The 19652-nt window shown below is 39.1% G+C and overlaps 1 protein-coding gene across 1 annotated transcript in view; it reads right to left on the bottom strand.

The window, feature by feature from the left end:
- Positions 1-16249: 16249 nt before the first annotated feature.
- CWC15 (CWC15 spliceosome associated protein homolog) overlaps positions 16250-19652 on the bottom strand; it is a 38335-nt gene continuing 34932 nt past the window's right edge. The window contains exons 6-7 of the mRNA XM_036747385.1: positions 19442-19560; positions 16250-16718 (exon numbers count right to left, since the gene is read on the bottom strand). Coding sequence (XP_036603280.1) covers positions 16589-16718; positions 19442-19560 — 249 coding nt within the window. The 3' untranslated portion in view covers positions 16250-16588. The remainder of the gene's footprint in view (positions 16719-19441; positions 19561-19652) is intronic.

Genomic DNA, 19652 nt, shown 5'->3' with positions numbered 1-19652 from the left:
AGGCATTATGTTAGGTGCTAGTGATATAGAGAAAAACAAAATAATCCTTTGCTCTCAAGGAGTATATATTGTATTCTACTGGGGGAATACATCTTATACAGATAAGTAAATACAAAACAATTTGAGGAGGAAGAGAACATGAACAATCAGGGAAATCATGGAAGACTTAATGGAGAAGGTAGAACCCAAAATGGGTCTGGAAGGTTTGCAGAACACGTCATAACTCGTTGCAAACTTTTGTTTTTCCAAATGCACCAACTTACAGCAAACAGATCACAGACACCTTTGAAATATTCCAATCATGAGTAAAGTAGATGAGGATACTCTCCTTATCTCATAAGGGAATGTTCTTCTTCTATTCATGGACTCATAGTGCCAGGAACTATACTCACTACTCTTAAGTCATTCTTTCTGTTTCTGTCTAGCTATCTCCTCTCCTCTCTTGGTAAGGGAGTCATTCTGGTCAGACTGTATCAGGGCCCCAGGAAAGTAATCCTTTTTGTAGCTTGGTCAGTGACCCATTGATCATGATCTAGAAAAGTTCATCTTGACCCCCTGATCCCAGGGAAAGATTTATATAAAGTCTCCAACGTTACCTTCCTTCAGACTACGGTCCCTCAATCACCCCATATCTGAAGATTGCCCTGTTTCAGTGACCCTAAAAGTCTGCTCTCTTTTCTAGCTGGCCTGCCTAGAACAAACCCTAGATTGTCCTGGATGTCTTCATCTTTATTATTATCACCTTATATTTTATGTGGGCCTTGAGCACTATGGCTTGGCCATTCTGTCCTGAGTTTCTACTTTCCTCATCGCATTCCCTTTTAAGGAGCAAAAAGAGATTCTTGAATCAACCACCTACCCCAAACTCCAAAACTAAAATAGATACTGGTAAATATCCAGAAGTATATTCGAATTGTATGCATTTATAACAGAAAACATCTTTTGGGTAGATAAACCTGAGAACATCTGTACAGTGAGCATATTAGGAATGGACAAACTAAGTTCTCTCCGACTTCCTAGTCACAGATCATAGAGCAGACCTGGAGCTAATCACTCCAAATATGATGGTAGTTAAATGGAGATTTTCTTAATGGAAGGAAGAATTTTTTTCCTCATAATGCATGTTATATTGTGAATGGAATTTATAGGAAGCCATAGGAAGCATGCATCAACCTGAGCTGAATGCTCCATTCATCCTCCCATTATTATCTGAACCTGGGTGTAGAAAATGTTCATAAAATATATGAGGGCAGAATGTAATTGCTTAATGAGCTGTCAGAAGCCTGATAATTCTAAGACCCCAATATTTCATTCCAGCAAAGTGAAAGATCTCTCATCTTTGATGGTTTCACACAGTTGAGAAAGAAAGAGTAAAAAAATATGAGGAGGACAAAGCCCAGAATGCCACATGCTTGCAACAGACAAGCCAGGGCTCTTGGTGGAAGAGTGGGTGTTTAAATATGCTTTTAAAGAGATCACCAAAAGAAAGCAAAAAAATCAGAACAACAAGCATTTGTTAAGTACTTATTCACCAATGATATAAAGGTATAAAAACCTCTCCCCTTCAAGAAGCTTGCATTCTAATTGGGAAGCCAAGATGGGAAATAATAGTTCGAGAGTTAAATATTTAGAATCAGAGTTGGTTGAACAATCAGACCCAAAGGGATGATGATGATTAATGGATTTATGTTAACCCGGAGGGTTTTCTCTAGTGGAGTGCTCCAAGGTTCCTTTCCTTGGCCTTGCGGGGTTGAACACATGAAGCCAGAGCTGGCAGGCTCATCAAATTTGTGGATGGCTGAAAGCTATAAAGGAAAGCTAGCATCTTGGATGCCATAAATTGACGCACTTGAATAACGAGCTAAATCTAACAAGATGGGCAAGACATCCCAGGGAGGATAGACAGAGAAAGCTCAAAGGAGGGATTGTCCAAGGCAGGGTCCAGGAATGACGATACATAATTACCTGCACTGGGTCACTGATTCAGAACTGAAGACACCTGCAGTCCACTTCCCTTATTTTACAGGTGAGGAAATTGAGGTCCAAAATGGTAGGTCTCTATGGCTGAGTACAGGGCTCCTGTGAGGAAAGGGAGACAATATGGAAAAGTTTAGAAATAGAGATTGAGGTCCAGAGTGTAACAGGCTTTTAATGTATGTTGTATCCTTAAAGCCACATTTATATAAGCTACTATTAGTAGTATTACAGAACTCTCTTCAAGCAACACCCACCAAACAGGAAATCTGAAGGCTGGGTTACTGTTTCTAGGGCCTCTGTAATTGGTTCCAGGCCCCACCCAGAGACTGCTAAGGCCTTTAATTTCACAAGGTTTCCTGGTGGCAGACTAATTATACCCCTTATTGAGAAAAGAATAACAAAAACCAACACATCTACCATCTTCGTGGATGCTAAAAAGACAATGGGGACTGAATGCCTATCATGCTCAAGTGACTTAGGAAATGTTCCATGTCCTCCATGTTTCCCTGCCTCCTTTACTGCAAGTAAAATTCACCAGTCCACTTAGCCCATTCCTTCTGGTCTCTTCTACCTAACTGATGACTAAACAGCATAATGGGGCGGTGGGGGGCATTAAATAGGGCATACACAAAACTGACTTTTCTGATGTGGCTGAGCACATGGGCATTGGGAACAAGAAAGACCAAATCCACTTCTAGTAACTCAGTGCTAAATGAGGATCTGAGCATGACAAAGCTACTCTCTTATTGGCCACTGATTCAATGAGTCTTTAAAAAGGGTATGACTCTACTCCTGGGTCTCTTTTCCTTCTTTCCAACTGTCTTCTGCTAGTTGGCATCCCATAGTTTCGGGACTTACTACAAGAGGTGTGAGGGAAGGGCAGTTCACCCTATCCTCTACCCCAGTCTCTAGGTATCCATGAACACATGGCAGCTAAAGCAGCCCATATCCCGCCTAGGTGGGCTTGAGCTGGAATTTTGGTTTGTCTCTTCTGCGTTTGTTCAGTTCAGAGATGGATGTGTCTAGGTTTGGAGGCCAGTTCGTGAGTTTAAGAGGTCAGGTGGCCTGGGTCCTTTGGTCAGAGCTGTCTGGAAGCAAAGAGAAATGTCCCCAGCAACTATTCCAGGAATCTTGGAGCAGACAATCACCAACAGAAAGATGAGCCCAAGCTCTGGCCCGGTTTGCCAGAAGACGTCTACTCTAAATGAGACAGTACAGAGACAAGATGAAATGTAGTAATACCTATTCGGCAGCACTTGAAACTGCTTTATGTTCTGATGTAGTGTGTTATCAACTTTCCAGGGGATTATAGCTGTGGTTATAAGTTCTTATTGAATCCTGCTTTAAGTATCCTTTTGGTTAATGTGCATTCATGAGTATTTTGTGTTTAATATTTCTTTTGTATATCAGAAATAAATACCTGCCCTAAACTTGATTCATATTGTACATTGAATACTTTTCTACTCCACCTTTTGGGGGAGACACTAATAATGATTTATGATTTAAGTATTATCATCCCTGGGCACTGGGCTGGGGGTTTAATTAGCTAAAATATAGGATAAATAAAATAAAATAAAAGGGAGACTAATTCTACTCATTAGGGACCAAGCTTCCTCAGAACTGAATCCTGTCACTTCATGCATAGACCTAATGAGAGGAGCCCTTGAATGGTAATGTTGAGGGTTGGGGGAGACAAGGTCCAGGAACCCCAAGACTGGAGTTCCCAGACAGGTAGTTGATGGGGAGTACCCCTCAAAGACCCAAGTACTGGAGAGGGTCAGAGCCATCTGGAATGAATTAATGATCTCAAGCATTCTTCAAGTCAAAGTGGCAAAGATTTATTATGCTTTACAGTGGGCAATAGTTCTTAGAGAACCTGCAACCTTACAGGGGTGCAGGTAAAGTTTTTTAGGAGATTTGGGAGTGAAATATGTCAATTATGTGTTTTGGGGTGGGATTAGGGAGTGTTCAGTTCTTAAAGTAACATGCACTTTTTGTATCTACTGCACAAGTATCTTGTCCAGAATTCACTGGGAAATAGCCCAAGGGGGGGCTACCTAGAGGTGTGGTTTTTGCCTTGAAACATCACTTTGTCAACTAATGGTCAGGGCTGACTGGAAATATCCAGGCTGCTTCCATCAAATGTCTTGTTAGACAAGATAAATGTAAAGGAATATACATATGTCAGGGTCTAGCATGCACATGATAGGCCAGTGAGTAGTGAATATCTTTATGACCCAGTACATGGCCAGTTCAGCATGTACACAGGGAGTCAGACCAATAAATTCTATAGGTGCAGCTGTCCACTGTATCAGGAAGAGAGATAAGTGTTTTGCTAGGGCATGCTGTCTTATTTTGCTAGAGAGAAACTGCTAGGCATAGTGTTTTGAGGCTAGGGAGAGATGTGATTTTGGAACTGGACGTGAGTTTGGAATTGGCATCCAGGCATAGGCACCCAAGCAGAGGCTAAGGAGAAATGTTAGAACTAGGGTCCAAGCACAAGCACCCAAGCACCTCCATCGGTAATAAGTAAAGCTCCCTAAAAAGCTCCCTAATATGCTGCTTCAAGAGTTTCAGGTAACTTAGTTCAAATTAGTACAAAATTTTATCTCTAAGAAGCAAATTGAATAAACCCTAATTCAGACATTCTAGTAAGCAGTCTTATAGGGGAGAGAATTTTTCAGTTGGAGTGAGGAGAACATTTCAGCATCATTTAAATAATGCCTTCTATGTAACTGGTTATATACCTTTCTTCCAGGCACACATGCCAGGGTGTCTATTTTAAAACAGAGAAAAAGAAGATGCTTTCACATTGAGCACACACACAAAAACCAAACCCCAAAACAAAACAACTTCCCACAAAGACCCTACAAAGGAAGGAGGGGTGTGGGGAAAGAAAAGAAATGAATTTGCTTCTTCTGCCTCAACTTGACAACCAATAATGATTATTTTTGATCCAATTCAATTTTTTAAAACGTGCAAAGGTCCTACACTAGGTGCCTGGAATACAAAGAAAGAAAAAGGGCAGTTCCTGCCCTCAAGGAACCTAACTGTTTACTGGGGGAGAGGAAAGTGAAGCCTGAAACATCCCTTCTCCTTGGCTACCTCTAAAAAGAGTGAGATTGATATGTAGAAAGCTTCTCAAATTTCCAAGGGAAAGATAGTCTCTAAAATTAAGGAGAAAGTGCAAGGGACAAGAGGAAAAATCCAAACAAAGTGTGATAGAGTAATTCAAGGGAAATACCACATAGGAAAGGCTTCAAATGGAAGGTGATATCTGAACCTAGCATCAGTCAATAAGCATTCGGGTTCTTAATGTGGACCAAAAACTGTGTTGGGCTCTGAGAACATAAACATAAAAACAAAACTGCCCCTGCCTTCAAGAAGCTTATATTCTGTCAAGAGGAAAAACATATATGCATAGAAATAGAAACAAAATACATACAAAGTAAATTCAAGGAAGAGGAGGGTGTCAACAGATAGAGCATATGCCAGACATGGAGTATTGCCTTTGAGAATGCGCAGAGTGTAGGAGGAGATGGAGAAATGAAGGCATATCTTGTCTCACAGAAACACGGAATCTAAGAGTTAGAAGGGCATAAAGTCCAGCTAATCCAACCTGATCTCCAAGATCCTCAACACATGGCCATCCAACATGCTTGAAAACCTCTAGTGAAAAAGGACCCCAACATTTTTCCTCATCTAAAAATGGAGATAATCATACTTGTAGCATCTGCCATTTCACAAGGTTATTTTAAGTCTATTTTTCTCCTAGAAGCATCCATGGCCTAACGAGCTAGCTCCCTGGGAGAGGAGGCTGCCTATTCTGGCTGCCCAGAGTTTGGCAGGGAGGGGATGAGATCTTAAAGTTACAAGAAGTTTGGTGCACCAGAAAAACAGAAAAGAAACAGAGCTCTTGCAATGGCTTGGAGACACCTTGGAGAAGGGTGGGAGAAGGAGATGCTAGAAATGTACCTATTATTTCCTCAATTTGAGCCACACATTGAGTAGGGAGAAAAAGAGGATAGATAATAAAGAGATTGAGATAAGTCCTCCCTGGAAAGGGGTGCAAAAAAAGAAATTTAAAAAATTAATGAACAGGGCTAGTTGAAGGGAAGGAAAGTAAGGAGAAATCTCCTTATCTAAAAGAGAGGAAGAAAAGCAAAGAAGAATTAAATGAGATAAAAGCAGAAAAGAAAAAAGAATTAATAAACAAGGGGAAAGAGATAACAAATAGAAGGGTAGATCAGAGGTGGAAGAAAGAGAGCCAGCAGGAACAGGGCCACCTTTTAAAAAATTAAGTTAAGGCAAATGAAGAGACATAGTGTATTTGCCGTGAAGGAGGGGTAAAACATAACTTGAAAAAAATCTATATTAGAAATTAATGAAAAAAAGAAATCAATGGAAGAAAATATAATCTAATCCTCATAATTTTAAAATATGAATGAATTAAACAATCCAGTAAAGTGAAAAAGAATGACAGATTAGGAGAGAAAACAAAGCCCTACAAGAAATACATTTAGAAAACAAAGACATAATGCAAAATAAAACTGAGAAGTTGGGAAAAAATTTACTATGCATCAAGTGCATTCAAAAAAGCAGGAGTAGCAATCATAATGTCTGACAAATCAAAATAACTTAGTTTATTCCAGTTTTCTGTGGATGTTATTTGGGATCAGAGTATATATGAAAGACAACTCTGAGAGGTTTTGTATTTCACAAGCTAGCTATGCTAGGACTTTGCAGTTCTAGCAAGAGAAGTTATGACCTCTCTGAAGGGCTGTCAAGTCATAGTTAGGTATCATGAATAATCCTATGAGTCTCAGTAAGCAGTCAGTCTATCCACCAACAAGCACTTATGAAGTGCCTACTACATGCCAGGACTGGATTAAGTGCTGGGGATATGAAGAAAGGAATTCACAGTCTAATAAGAGAGATAACATGCACACATGTTCTATTCTTGCCTCAAGGAAATCGGTTATGCTCAGGAGGATGTGGGTGGACACCAGGAAGTCTGGTCCAGTATCTATACACCAGTAAGCTATCCTTTAAGGATGTCTGGTCTGCTATCCAAAGGACTCTGGTCCATTATCTCTGACCTTGCAAATGGTCTCAAGCAATGAACATTTCTTGGTCATAGGAGGGAAGCAAGGGGTTGTTGTCAGCCCCTCATTCCCAATTTCCAACCAATCATACTGTTACCTATGCCTTAGCTCTGTGACCAATCATGCTGATTTTCCTACTCATGATGTTGAGCTCTTGTAACCAATCATAACTTGTTCCCCACCTATTAGGTTCTGTTCTTCATTCTGTATTCCCCAAAACTATAAAAAAGAACTGTTCCCCTCATTTGGGGTCTTAGCTTTTCTGAGGAAGATGAAATACCATTTACTGGTAAATTCACACTTTATCAATAAATTGATCATACTCAGAACTTTATGCTTCATAACAGTTTAGCATCCAGGACCTTCTCCTCACACTCTCAGTGACATTGCAACTCCAATGGATCATTCTTACAAGAGAAATCATAATGAAAAGTTCATGTTTTAGGGGTGTGGTTTTAATTAGTTCAGGTCCCCATTAGCACAAATCTAAACTGTTGAACTAATCTAATTGATCTTCCTCACTTAAATCTTTCTACACTTCAATCTGTCCTCTCCATAGGTACCAAGGTGATTTTTCTAAAGTGTAGGTCTGATCTTGTCACCCTCCCCTGCTACTCAGTGAACTCCACTAACTACATTTCACTTCTAGGATCAAACACAAATTCCATTGTTTGGTATTTAAAGCTTAGACATCATTCTCCTTCACATATTCTATAACCCAGCCATACTGGACCATAGACTGGTCCTCATACATGATGCTCCATTTCCTCATTCTCTCTTGAGCCCATCCCCACCCCACACCTTAAGCAATGATGCAAACAAAACAGCACCTTGCATATAATAAACTTACAGCCTATTTGTCTGCCACTCCTAAATCATCTTCCCAAAACGAAGGCAGGCTGGGCAGAAATGCCTCCATAGAGTAAGGAACCAGATGATCTCCTTACCCATGTGCTCCATTTAGTGGGAGAAAGCATCTTATTTTCTCTGTAACTACCTCTAAAAAGGCCTTTCAGAAAAAGGTGAGATTGAGGCATAAACAAAAGCTTCTAAAAGCCTCCAGGTGAAAAATGTTCAGGCTTTCAGACAGAAGGTTTACAAGAATCTCTATGCAGAGTACAGGGAATAGTTCTGTGTGCAGAATACTGTACTAAATTCCATGGAGAGAAAAAGAAAATAGGAGACTTGACACCTACTTTCAAGAAAGGGAGAGAGAGAAGCAACATTTAAAGCACACACAAGATCCAAAGTTAATTCTAAAGCTGCGTTCTATTTAAACCTGGGTGAAAACAGCTAAATTTCAAACATTTGTATTGGGTACTTAACTACACTTAGGGACTAGTCTTTGTTTAAATCCTTCTTTAAATTGTGTATCTTTATATGTTATCCTAACACTAGTTAATATACGCTTAGGAGCCCTGATCAAGTTATATTTTAGATGAAAAGTACTCAACTGGATAGAAAGGCATGACTCAGAAATCCAGGCCTATGGTAAACTCTGGCTCTGTGTCCAGACCACAAGATTATAACCTAGGCCATCCATATGCTGACAGTTTACTGAAATTGTAGGCATTATACCTGAGAGGAAATAGTCTTTGAAGTGTGGGCTTACAAACACAAACCTACTAAGTGATGGCAAACGGGATCCAAGCTATGTAGACATGGATAGATAGTGTCGTGATGCTACCTCATAACTTTATAAGATGACAGTTTGCAAAGCATTTCTATTCATTTTTGATCCTCCTAACAATTTGGTGAGGAAGGATGGGGAGATATTTGACAGATGAAGGAACTGAGGTTCAAAACTTGATTTAATAAGCATTAAATGCCCAGGATTTACAGAGCACTTTGCTAGGTGAAGTAGATCCAAATTTTAGATAAGATATAGCTACTGCCTTCCTTTATGGAGTTAATAGTCTGGAAGGCTAATATGAAACATATTAAATAATACATGAAGAGCACATCAGAGTGTGAAAAGCAAAGTGCTAAATGAAGTCTGAGGAGGAAAAGGTCATTACTGACTGAAGAGGGTGGAAAGAACTGGTGAAAGTTTATAGGAGCCGATGACATTTGAGTTTGGCTTTAAAGAACAGAAATTCAACAGGCTGAGGATGGGGAGGGTAGAAGGCATTAGGTAAGGTGAACAAAAACATGGAGGTGGGAAAGTACAGGATGGGTATAGATAGATAGATGGATAGATAAATAGATAGGGCAAATAGTCCAGTTTAACTGCAGCACAGTGTATATGGAGAGGAACAGTATGAAATAAGGATAAAGAGGTAGAATGGTGCCAGATTGTAGAGAACTTAAGTGTGAGGCAAAGGAATTTGAAATCTACTCTGTAGTCAATAAGGAACAAATGTAAGATTTTGACTTGGGGGGTGGTACTCAGTGTTATATTATTTCAAGATTTTAGGGATAGCTCAAGCTGGGTACCTGCAGACTTTCGGTGCTCCCAAACTTGTCTGATCCATGGTGAGTCCCTCCTTGTCTGAGTTTTACAAGTTATTGACCTGGGTTTGGGGCTGAGCAACACACTTATAGGTTTGCCCCTGGTTGGAGTTTAAGCAGATCACTACTGGGGTCAGTCACTTTCCTGGTTCAGAGTGACAGACTGAAGGTGCCTCTTTGGCATGGGATTTCTGACTCATTCTACTGCAGGCCCCAAACTGGACTGGAGGCTAAAACCAAGACCCTGACTCTTTTCTCAGGTAAGAACCACACAGTTGCTGGTTACTTCTAAACTTTCTTCATGCTCAGCACACAGCCTATGGTCTGAGACCAATCTTTGACTTGCAGTGCCACATCTAGGTCTAAGTCTCCCCATCCATTTACCCTGGATCTGTGGCTAAGTACTGAGCAGAGAGCATTAGAGCTGCCAGCTGGCACCTGTTCCTGCTTCCTACACAAGATCATGCTCATCTGTGTAGGCCTGGGGCCTCTTCTTTCCCTAGTGCACAGCTGTGGGCAGGCCTTGATTTAGTCCCCATGCTGGAAGCCTTCTGGTGGTCACTCTTGGCTATACTTATCCCCAATTTCAATAGACCTCTCTGTCTCCCTATGCTGACCTGGGCTGGAAAAATAACTCGCTGTGATTTTTTCCCCTTGGATTTCATAGTCAGAACTCAGTCTTGTACCTTTTCTAGATCTTTGTAGAGTAGTTCTGGAGAACTCAACTGTTATTTTGATATCTTGGCTGATCCGGTAAAGAGTTTTGACGAGAAAAGTTATATGATCTTATCTATGTATGAGGAAGACATATCCTGGCAGCAGTGTGAAGAATGATTTGAAGAGGGAGAGAAATTGGAAGTTGGTATACTATTTTAATGGTTCAAGTGGTAGCGTTAGGACCTATTCTGGAGTAATTGAAGTAGGCAGGTAGAAGAAGAGATAGACTTGAGAGACACTGAAGAGGTAGAATTGGTAAGACTTGCTAAATAATTGAATCATGAAAGATTAAGGAGAGATAAGAGGCAAATATAAGTTTTGAACATAGAAGACTAGGTAAATGATGCTCCTGATACAGTGAAATCAGAATAAAAAGCCCATTTTGGGGAACAGATGACAAATTCACTTTTGGGTATTCAGGTAGACATTCCTGTGGGAAGTTGAAGATAGGAATCTGCAGCTTGGGAGAAAGAGATGGAAATAGATTTGGGAGGTGAGAGTTGAAATTGTGGAAATGAGGTACCAAATTAGAAAGTTTAGAGAGAGAAGGCCAAGGACAGAGGTCTGTGGAACCTTAAGGGACTGGTCAAGGAGAGGATAAAGAACTATCAAAGGAGGGTTAGAGAAATAGGAAGAGAACCAGGAGAGTGTGGTGTTTCTGAAGCCAAAAAGAGAATATAGGGTAGAAGGAGAGGGTCAAAAACAATAGGTAGCTGGAAAGACTTATATGAACTGATTCTAAGTGAAGTAAGCAGAACCAGGAGAACATTGTATGCAGTAACAGCCACAGTGTGAGATGACTGACTTTGATAGACTTAGCTCTTCTCAGCAATGCAAGGGCCTAAAACAACTCCAAAAGACTCATAATGGAAAATGCCATCCACATCCATGAAAAGAAATATGGAGTCTGAAAGCAGATCGAAGCAGCCTATTTTCCTTTTTGTTTTATGTTTTTCTTTCTCATGGTTACTCCCATTTGTTCTAATTCTTCTATTCAATATGACTAATGTGAAAATATTTAATAGGAATGTATATGTAGAGCCTATATCGGGGGAGGGATGGGACGGGACATGAGACTACAGGGCATGGGCAACAGATTAGATAGACAGGAAGGGCCAAGAGAGATGAGGACAAACATCCAAATTTTGTCTCCTTTGTGATTTTGCCTAGATCCAGAGCTGGCCTCAATAAGGAATAAGTGAGTAAAGAAAATATATTACATGGCCAGGCTCACACATACTGGGAATTTCAAGGGCACACACCAGATTTCAAAAATAAGAAGAAATTGTTAATTTAATACTGAAAGTGTAGAGGAGATAAATGATAAATTGTCAATGTTTATATTAAAGCCTAGTGAACTAACTCATCTAATTCAATTTGGCAAGTGTTCCTTGAGCATCTACTCACTCTGCACCCAGCACTGGCCTATGCTAGGTGAGGTATGCATCGATAGTGATAAACAACAATTTTAGTTTACTTAGGATAGCATTACAAAGCACTGTTCAGACAGAACCCTTTTGCCAGAGAGGGTTGGGGTGGAAGGTGAAGGAAAAGAGTGTGTCATCAAAGAAGACTTCTTTTCTCCCACCTAGATCACTGAGAGGAAAGATCATAGTCTTAAAACTGAGAGGAACCTTAGATATCATCTTCTTCAATTTCTTCATTTTACAGGTAAGAAAATAGGCCATGAGAGGTTAAGTGACTTATCTACAGTCAAGTACTAAGTAGCAAAGTCAGGATTTGAACCCAGATTCTCTGACACCAAATCCAAGGCTTCTTCTACTATCTATTATTTATGTTATTCCTATTAATTTACATAGTAGCCCTAATCTCTAATACTTTGCTATAGCACTAGCCCTTTGGCATAAGTCACTGAAAATATCTTCTAATACCCAAAAGGTATCATTCCAAATCAGGTGATGCAGTGGATAGGTCGCCAGGCCTGGAGTCAGGAAGACTGGAGTTCCAATCCAGCCTTACACTTACTAGCTGTGTGACCTTGGGTAAATCAATTAACCTCAGTTTCCTTGTCTGTAAAATGGAGGGGAAAATAATAGCACCCACCTCCCAGGGGTGCTGTGAGGATCGAGCCAGGTAATAATTGTAAAGCACATAGTACAGTGCCTAAGTGATGTATAAACGTTAGTTATTATTCAAATTATTGCGGAACATATTCATTAAACAAAGCATAGTTGTACACAGACATTCTTAGTACGTAACGTGTTATTTATCCTCTATTTAAAGTGTGAGTATGGATAGGAGCTGGTCCTGTAATTTTCTTGGTATAGAGAACTCTTAATGAGGAAACTCCCTACTAAAGCAGATCGGCACCTTCTCTCCAACTTAGTCTTAGAGTTGCCCAAAACACTGAGACATGAAATTACTGACCAGGAATCACATAACAAGTATGGGTCGGAGGCAGGATTTGAACCAAAGTCTTCTGGTCCAAAGGCTGGATCTCTATCCATTGTGTCATGCTGCTTCTCATGGGAATAGGAAGATGACATGTAAAATATTGCATCAATAAATCATAAAGGTACACATTAGAGCAACAGGTTATTACTGGGAACAATATCCCCACTTTTATTTGCACAGTATATCCATGGAAGAAAGCTGAACATAGAGTATTCAGAAACCTGGATTCCCAGAGAGGCAATACAATGGGCCTGGAGTCAGGGCATCTGACCTTTCTAAGCAGGGCGGTCTTGGGCAGATAATTTGGTTTCTTTGGGCCCCTTCCCTTGCCTGGTTCTCAAAAGTAAATGCTTTGTAAAACTTAGAAGCACCATCTAAAGCTGAGTTGTGATGTGGGTGTTACGGCTAAGATCCCCTCCAGTTTGAAAATTCCCAATCCTGAATTAGTTCTGGTAGGAACACGAAAAGTTATCTACTGTAACCTCTACATTTTGCAGATGAGGAAGTAGGTCTAAAATGACTTGCTTAACCCAGGACATATAGCCAGTTTATGCTTCTCATTTCTAGCTGTGATCTTTATACAATTATGTTGCTTCTCACATATAAGCTAGTGTGCTGTTGCAGGGGGAAAAATGTTAGGTGAAACCTGGGTCTGAATTGCTTACTGGGAGATTCTGGCCAACTTGCTTAACTTCTCACCTGTAGAATGGAGCTAAAGCCACCTGTGGCACCCATCTCTCAGGATTTTTAAAGAATCAAATGAGAGCATGTGGAATAGGCATATTTAATCTACTTTTAAGTACTGTATGTAAACGTCAACTATATTACTACTCGAATCTGGCTTGCTGATTAGGGCATAAGACCTCTCTGAGAACAGTTATATGAAGAAAATCAGTATCAAAGACCAACGTACACCAAATTTAAAGGATTGCAGTAAAGTAAATCCCAGACTGATATATAGTTGAGTAGTAGGGAAAGAGGATAGAAACACACATGTAACTTCCAAATAAGACTAAAAGTAGCTACAAAATTTATATTAAAATTATTTTTCTTTCAGGGCAGTTCTGGGCCTGGAGTCAGAAAGACTCATTTTCCTGAATTCAAGTCCAGACTCAGACATTTAATAGCTATGTGACCCTGGGCAAGTCATTTAACCTTGTTTGCCTCAGTTTCCTCATCTATAAAATGAACTGGGGAAGGAAATGGAAAATCCCTCCAGTATCATTGCCAAGAAAACTCCAAATGGGGTCACAAAGAGTTGGACATGACAGAAAACGACTGAACAACAAAACTTTCTTTCAGAACATGTTTGCTTATTCACTTGGCTTAGCTAAGTGTGATATAGCTCTTATAACACTGTCTGGAACAACAAGTATTTTGGTTATTGTGATAACACTCATTGAAGTTTATCCAGCTATTTACTCATCCACTGCCAATCTGTTCCAGTAAAAAAACTGGCGTTGGAGATGAGATACTTTTTTTTTTAATTACAAGGTTAGAAAATGTCCAGTACAACAAAATGTTCTTTGCAGTTAGATTACAAATAAAAAGGTAAAAGCACAATGGAAGAAGAAGGAAAGAGAAAAACTAGAGGAACAGGTAAAGATAACTCAATTCTTTAGCAACCTTAAGGAACCACAAATAAAAAAGATGGGAAGGTCTTCAAAATGGATAATGGAGTTTAAAGAGTTAAAGGCTGCCTTAACACAGTCTTGGGGTTCTCTTAGAAATGACAGCAATGTTTAAAATATTATGGCAAATCTCGAACCCATCCTCTTTTGGCAAAACTGCTGCCTCCCTTGTTTTTTTCCATTTGGGAAGTCTATTCTTCATAGGCTATCTCTAAGAAGACACTGCTAGGTTTTACATTTCTCATACGTCATTGGGAAGTGTAAACATGAAGTCACTTCAAATTCAAGACTCCAATTTCTACTAGATGATGCCGTCTTTCTCTATAATATATGGTGATTAAAGTGAGTAAGCTGATCTCACCCTTTCCCCCTAAATTTTTCCTCCAATAAATGAAAAACCATAGCTGGTGGCCCAACTTTGGGACAAATTACTTCATTTAAAAATAAAATCATCCATTGAAGACACTGATAATGCCTTTTGTAAAACAGAAAGAGTACATGTACCAAGTGACAAAGCTCATCAGCCTTCTAAGGGAAGAGCTAGGTTTAATTCCCAGCCCGGCCATTGACTCACTAAATGAGCTCAGGAAGGTCACAACTTCCTTGTGCTAGAACTTCCACCTGGGAATGGGAAGAGTGATTATTTAAACACGTCTACCTCAAGGGAAGGTACAACAACAAAAAATCTTGGAGAATAGTTACTTAAAGAAATAACAATTACATAGATAGGCCTCTATTGTTTTAAAGGCAATTCTTGAATAATTCATGCCTTTCATGAACACGCTTATTAACAGAGAAATCCCATCAGAATGTGTGGCCCACGACTTTGAAGAGTTGTTTCTATGGTCTGGGATTATCAACCAAAGCCACATCCTTTGAAGGTCTGGCCTCTATCTAGTCATAGATAACTCTTGGATGGGTAAAGTCCTTCTGCCAATACAAGTGTCAGTACTTCCTCTGCAATTTATAGTCTTAGATAGTGGTCTAGAGCACTGACAGGCTACGTGACTGGCCAGGAAGCCAGTGTGTGCCAGAGGAAAGACTTGAACCCAGGTCTTCTTGGTTCCAAGGCCAGCTCTCCTCCCCTATGCCACACTTCCTCTCAGCCTATATTTAAGGACAACTTTTTGTTACAGCTCAGCTACATCTCCTCTCTCCCCTGCCCACAGCCCCTTCTCCTTCTCTTTCCTAATACATTTGATACATCCTTTAAGAAAATTTTTCCTGTTTCCAAGCATTTTGAGTGTTGTTCAATAGTGGTAAACTTTAAGCCTTTGTGGACTCTGCAAGCTGGTATACCTCAGTTGGAAAAAGAAACATGGAACTTGGGTATCCAGGAGGAAAACCCATGCCTGCTGGCAAATAAAATGTATCATGCTCATCTCTAAAAGTTTTTATTTCAAGCCAAGGGTAAAGAATGCAGTCCCTGAGGAAGAGGGAGCAATACATTACTTGCTAGGCTTATACTCTCAGGGACCGTTTTAGACCCTTCCAGTCTACAAAAAAGAAAAAAGGACAAAAATGAACTCCCTTTGTTAATTCTTTCATCCTTCTTTTTACAAGGGAACAGAAAGTCATGGGAAAAATAAGCTACCAAGTCAGTGTGGTATAGGCTATACTCCCTCCCCACATCCAATCTATCTTATATAAAACTTCATTACAGTTTATAATCAGTGTTATTTTTTGGTGTACACGTACATTTTTCTCCTCAAACATCCTACCTCAGGGGCAAGACCTATATTTGGATTGATATAATAAATGGCATTGGATAAGCGTCACATAGTGAGAAGAAAACCACCAAGTCTTACTAATACTTAAACAACATAATTGAAATATTAGCCTTAATATACAACATGCCACTAATCTTTTAAAATACAAAATGAAGCTTTTCACCATTTGCATAAATTCAAACTAATCACTGGGGTCCAAAGATTACTTCTTGAGACACAGGGGTATTTAGACAATTAAAATCTTTATTGAAAACCAGATTTTCCCATACAACATTTTTACAAGAAAAAATAGAACAACTAGAAACGTTCACAGAACACAAACTGGTTTATTAGATGATAAATCAACAATGTAGGAAGAGGAGTTAAACCAATTCCTAGATCTAGGATGCCATTATCAAATAAAGTATTATTGACCAAAAAAAAAAAGGATTTCGGAATTTTAAATGCAGAAACTCTGTAAGCCATTAAGAGCATGGGAAGAAAATCCTGACCAAAGTAAAGCCAGAATGACACTTAAAGTTTGAACGAGCCCCTTTAAAATAATTAAGCACATAAAACTGTACTACTTGATATATTTTTCCATGAATTTTTTGTGAAATTCTGATCTAAGGGTATCATTTACAAATCTTTTGTCTTTTTTCAGCTCATCTACTCCTTTGGCGCAGTTCTTGAAGACAACATCATCATCCCACCTAAAGGTATAAGAAAAACAAAAGGGTTATTAGTAGAGTTTTAAGTAGTCCAGTTTGGAATAAGCAAGCAGTAAGCAGAATTTAAATGATCCTTATGATTTTTATGGTATCTTACTTAGCACCCACTATATTTTGATGTTAATTTTATTTTGTCTAAAATCATTTCTCCTTCACATAAATGTAAATCTTCTTAGAATCAATCTTATGTCATTATATTTGCATGAAAAAATTACCAGAAAACCTTTAACATAAATTTCAATTTTACCTAATATAAATAACCACAGTAAGAATCACCACCATCTACCACATCACACCTATCAGACTGGCTAACATGGCAAAACAGGAAAAAGATAAACGTTGGAGAAGATGTGGGAAAATTGGAACACTATTGTATTATTGGTGGAGTTGTGAATTGATCCAACCATTCTGGAGAGCATTTTGGAACTATGCCCAAAGGGCTATAAAACTGTGTATACCCTTTGACCCAGCAATACCACTTCTAGGTCAATATCCCAAAGACATCATAAAAATGGGGAAAGGACCGACATGTACAAAAATATTTATAGCAGCTCTTTTTGTGGTGACAAAGAATTGGAAACTGAGGGGATGTTCATCAACTGGAGAATGGCTGAACAAGTTGTGGTATATGAATGTAATGGAATACTATTCCATAAGAAATGATAAACAGGCGGACTTCAGAAAAACCTGGAAAAGACTTACAGGAACTGATGCTGAAGGAAGTGAGCAGAACCAGAAGAACATTGTATACAGTAACAAGAACAAAGCTGTTCGATGACCAACTTTGATAGACTTAGCTCTTCTCAGCAACGCAATGAACTAAGATAATTCCAAAAGACTCATGATGGAAAATGCTATCCACATCCAGAGAAAGAACTATGGAATCTGAATGCACATCAAAGCATACTATTTTCTCTTTTTTTTTTTGCCTTTGGTTTTTTCTTTCTCATGGTTTTTCCCTTTGGTTCTAATTCTTCTTTACAACATGACTAATGTGGAAGTATGTTTAATCTGATTGTACATGCATAGCTTATATCAGAATGCATGCTGTCTTGGGGAGGGGAAGAAAATTTAAAATTCAAAATCTTATAAAAATGAATGTTGGAAACGAAAACTAAATAAATAAACATAAAAATAAAAAAAGGAGCACCTCCAACATCACCAATACCTTCATGATGGTTCTTCTATGAGAGATGCTCTATATACACTTCTATATAGTGATCTGACCCAAGTATAACTCAGTATTTGGATAAGATGCTTTATAATGACCTTTTTTTTATTGAATTATAGAAGGTTATCCCTAATTGAAACATCTAGAATAAAGGTTTTCTTCATCTGGGTCAAACTTAAGCACCTACCATGTGCCAAGCACTGCCATCAAGTGGTGGGGAAGTAGTTTTTAAAATATTTTGATAAAAGATGTTGTTCACTTGTGTCTGACTCTTTTTGAAGCCATTTGGGGTTTTCTTCGCAAAGATACTGGAGTAGTGTACCATTTCCAAACGAGGAAACTGAGGCAAACAGAGTTAAGTGACTTGAGCTGGGTCACACAGCTACTGTCTGAGGCCAGATTTGAACTTAGGTCTTCCAGGTCTGGCACTATGCCTAGCTGTCCTACTTTGATAAATGTATTTAAAAGTTTTGTTTGTAATCTATGTATTTTATATTATCCATTTAAAAATATTATTCTGAGAAACGTTTAATGGACTTCACCAGACTATCTAGGGGTCCAGGGTACAAAAATGGTTAAGAACTCCTTATCTGAAGTATTACTCTAGGGTATTCAACCAACCAACCAACCAACCCAAACTTCTTAATGAAAAAAACAAAAATAGTTTCATGGCTTAGAACAAAAGGACACTTTTTCAATTTTAAGACTTCTAGGTTTTAAATGCAGAAATAGTAGCGCCTGAGGCCCCCTGATACAACCTTCTTGATAACCAGAATTAACTAATCTTCCATGGTTGATTTAGCTTGTCTCCAAAGTCATATAGCCTCAAATGCTGAAACCCCACTTTAATCAGTCAACAACAACTGTAGTAGAAACCATGGGCAAATGCTTAGGGGAAACAGTCCATAAACTAATCATGTGAAGAGTAAAAACTGATTTTCTACAGAAATAAAATAATATGACTGAGGCAGTACTTGGTAAACAAATTCAAAGCTGCAGTGCAGGCCTCTTTCTTTTGGCTGTGTTTCTTAAATAATTCCTGCCCACATGAATGTGCCCTGTAGGTAGGGCTACACAATACATATCTAATAGAAAACAAACAATGTGAGTTCTCTGGAAAGAGTAAGGCAGAATGCAATTGCTGACATGCGATAAGACATATCAATGAGAAGCAATTGGCTACCTCTCAAATGAAGTGCTGACACACCCTGATTCTTTACACAACAAATGATAAATGAGAGCTTCACTTCAGTCTCCTAGAACTGAGAGATAAGCAAAAAAATAAGGTGTGTGTCTTACAGAAGCAATACTAGTGAGGCCATTATTGACCTACACAGATCCACCTGAAGCTGAACGTGAGGAATGCGGCAGAGGAGGGCAGGTGGAAGTATTTAAAGGCATTCTGTTTTACCAGGCACAAGCAGAATAACAAGCAAATTAAGTGATCTAAAACATCAGTCTGACTTCTACTCAACCAGAATAAGAAATAAGGCTGCTGCCCCTATCCCTACAGGTAAAGGAAGTAGGCCCCTACCTTCTCTTTACTTTGAAGTTGGCCTGAGGCTGAGAGGGACCAGTGAGATTAAGGAGAGGGTTTCCACTGAGGATATTTTCCATCCGAATTCTCTCTTCTTCAGCCTTTTGTTCTTGTTCCTGTAAATTACAAAGGGATGTAGATATGTATCAAGGTAATTCTTGGGTAATCTTTTCTTACTTAGGTTACAAAAGAAAAGGTTGTAGGATTT

Source organism: Trichosurus vulpecula, chromosome 2, assembly GCF_011100635.1.
Source record: "Trichosurus vulpecula isolate mTriVul1 chromosome 2, mTriVul1.pri, whole genome shotgun sequence".
NCBI classification, from domain to species: Eukaryota; Metazoa; Chordata; class Mammalia; order Diprotodontia; family Phalangeridae; genus Trichosurus; species Trichosurus vulpecula.
Note: the sequence above shows the minus strand (reverse complement) of the source record. Positions and strands in the feature narration are given on the sequence as shown.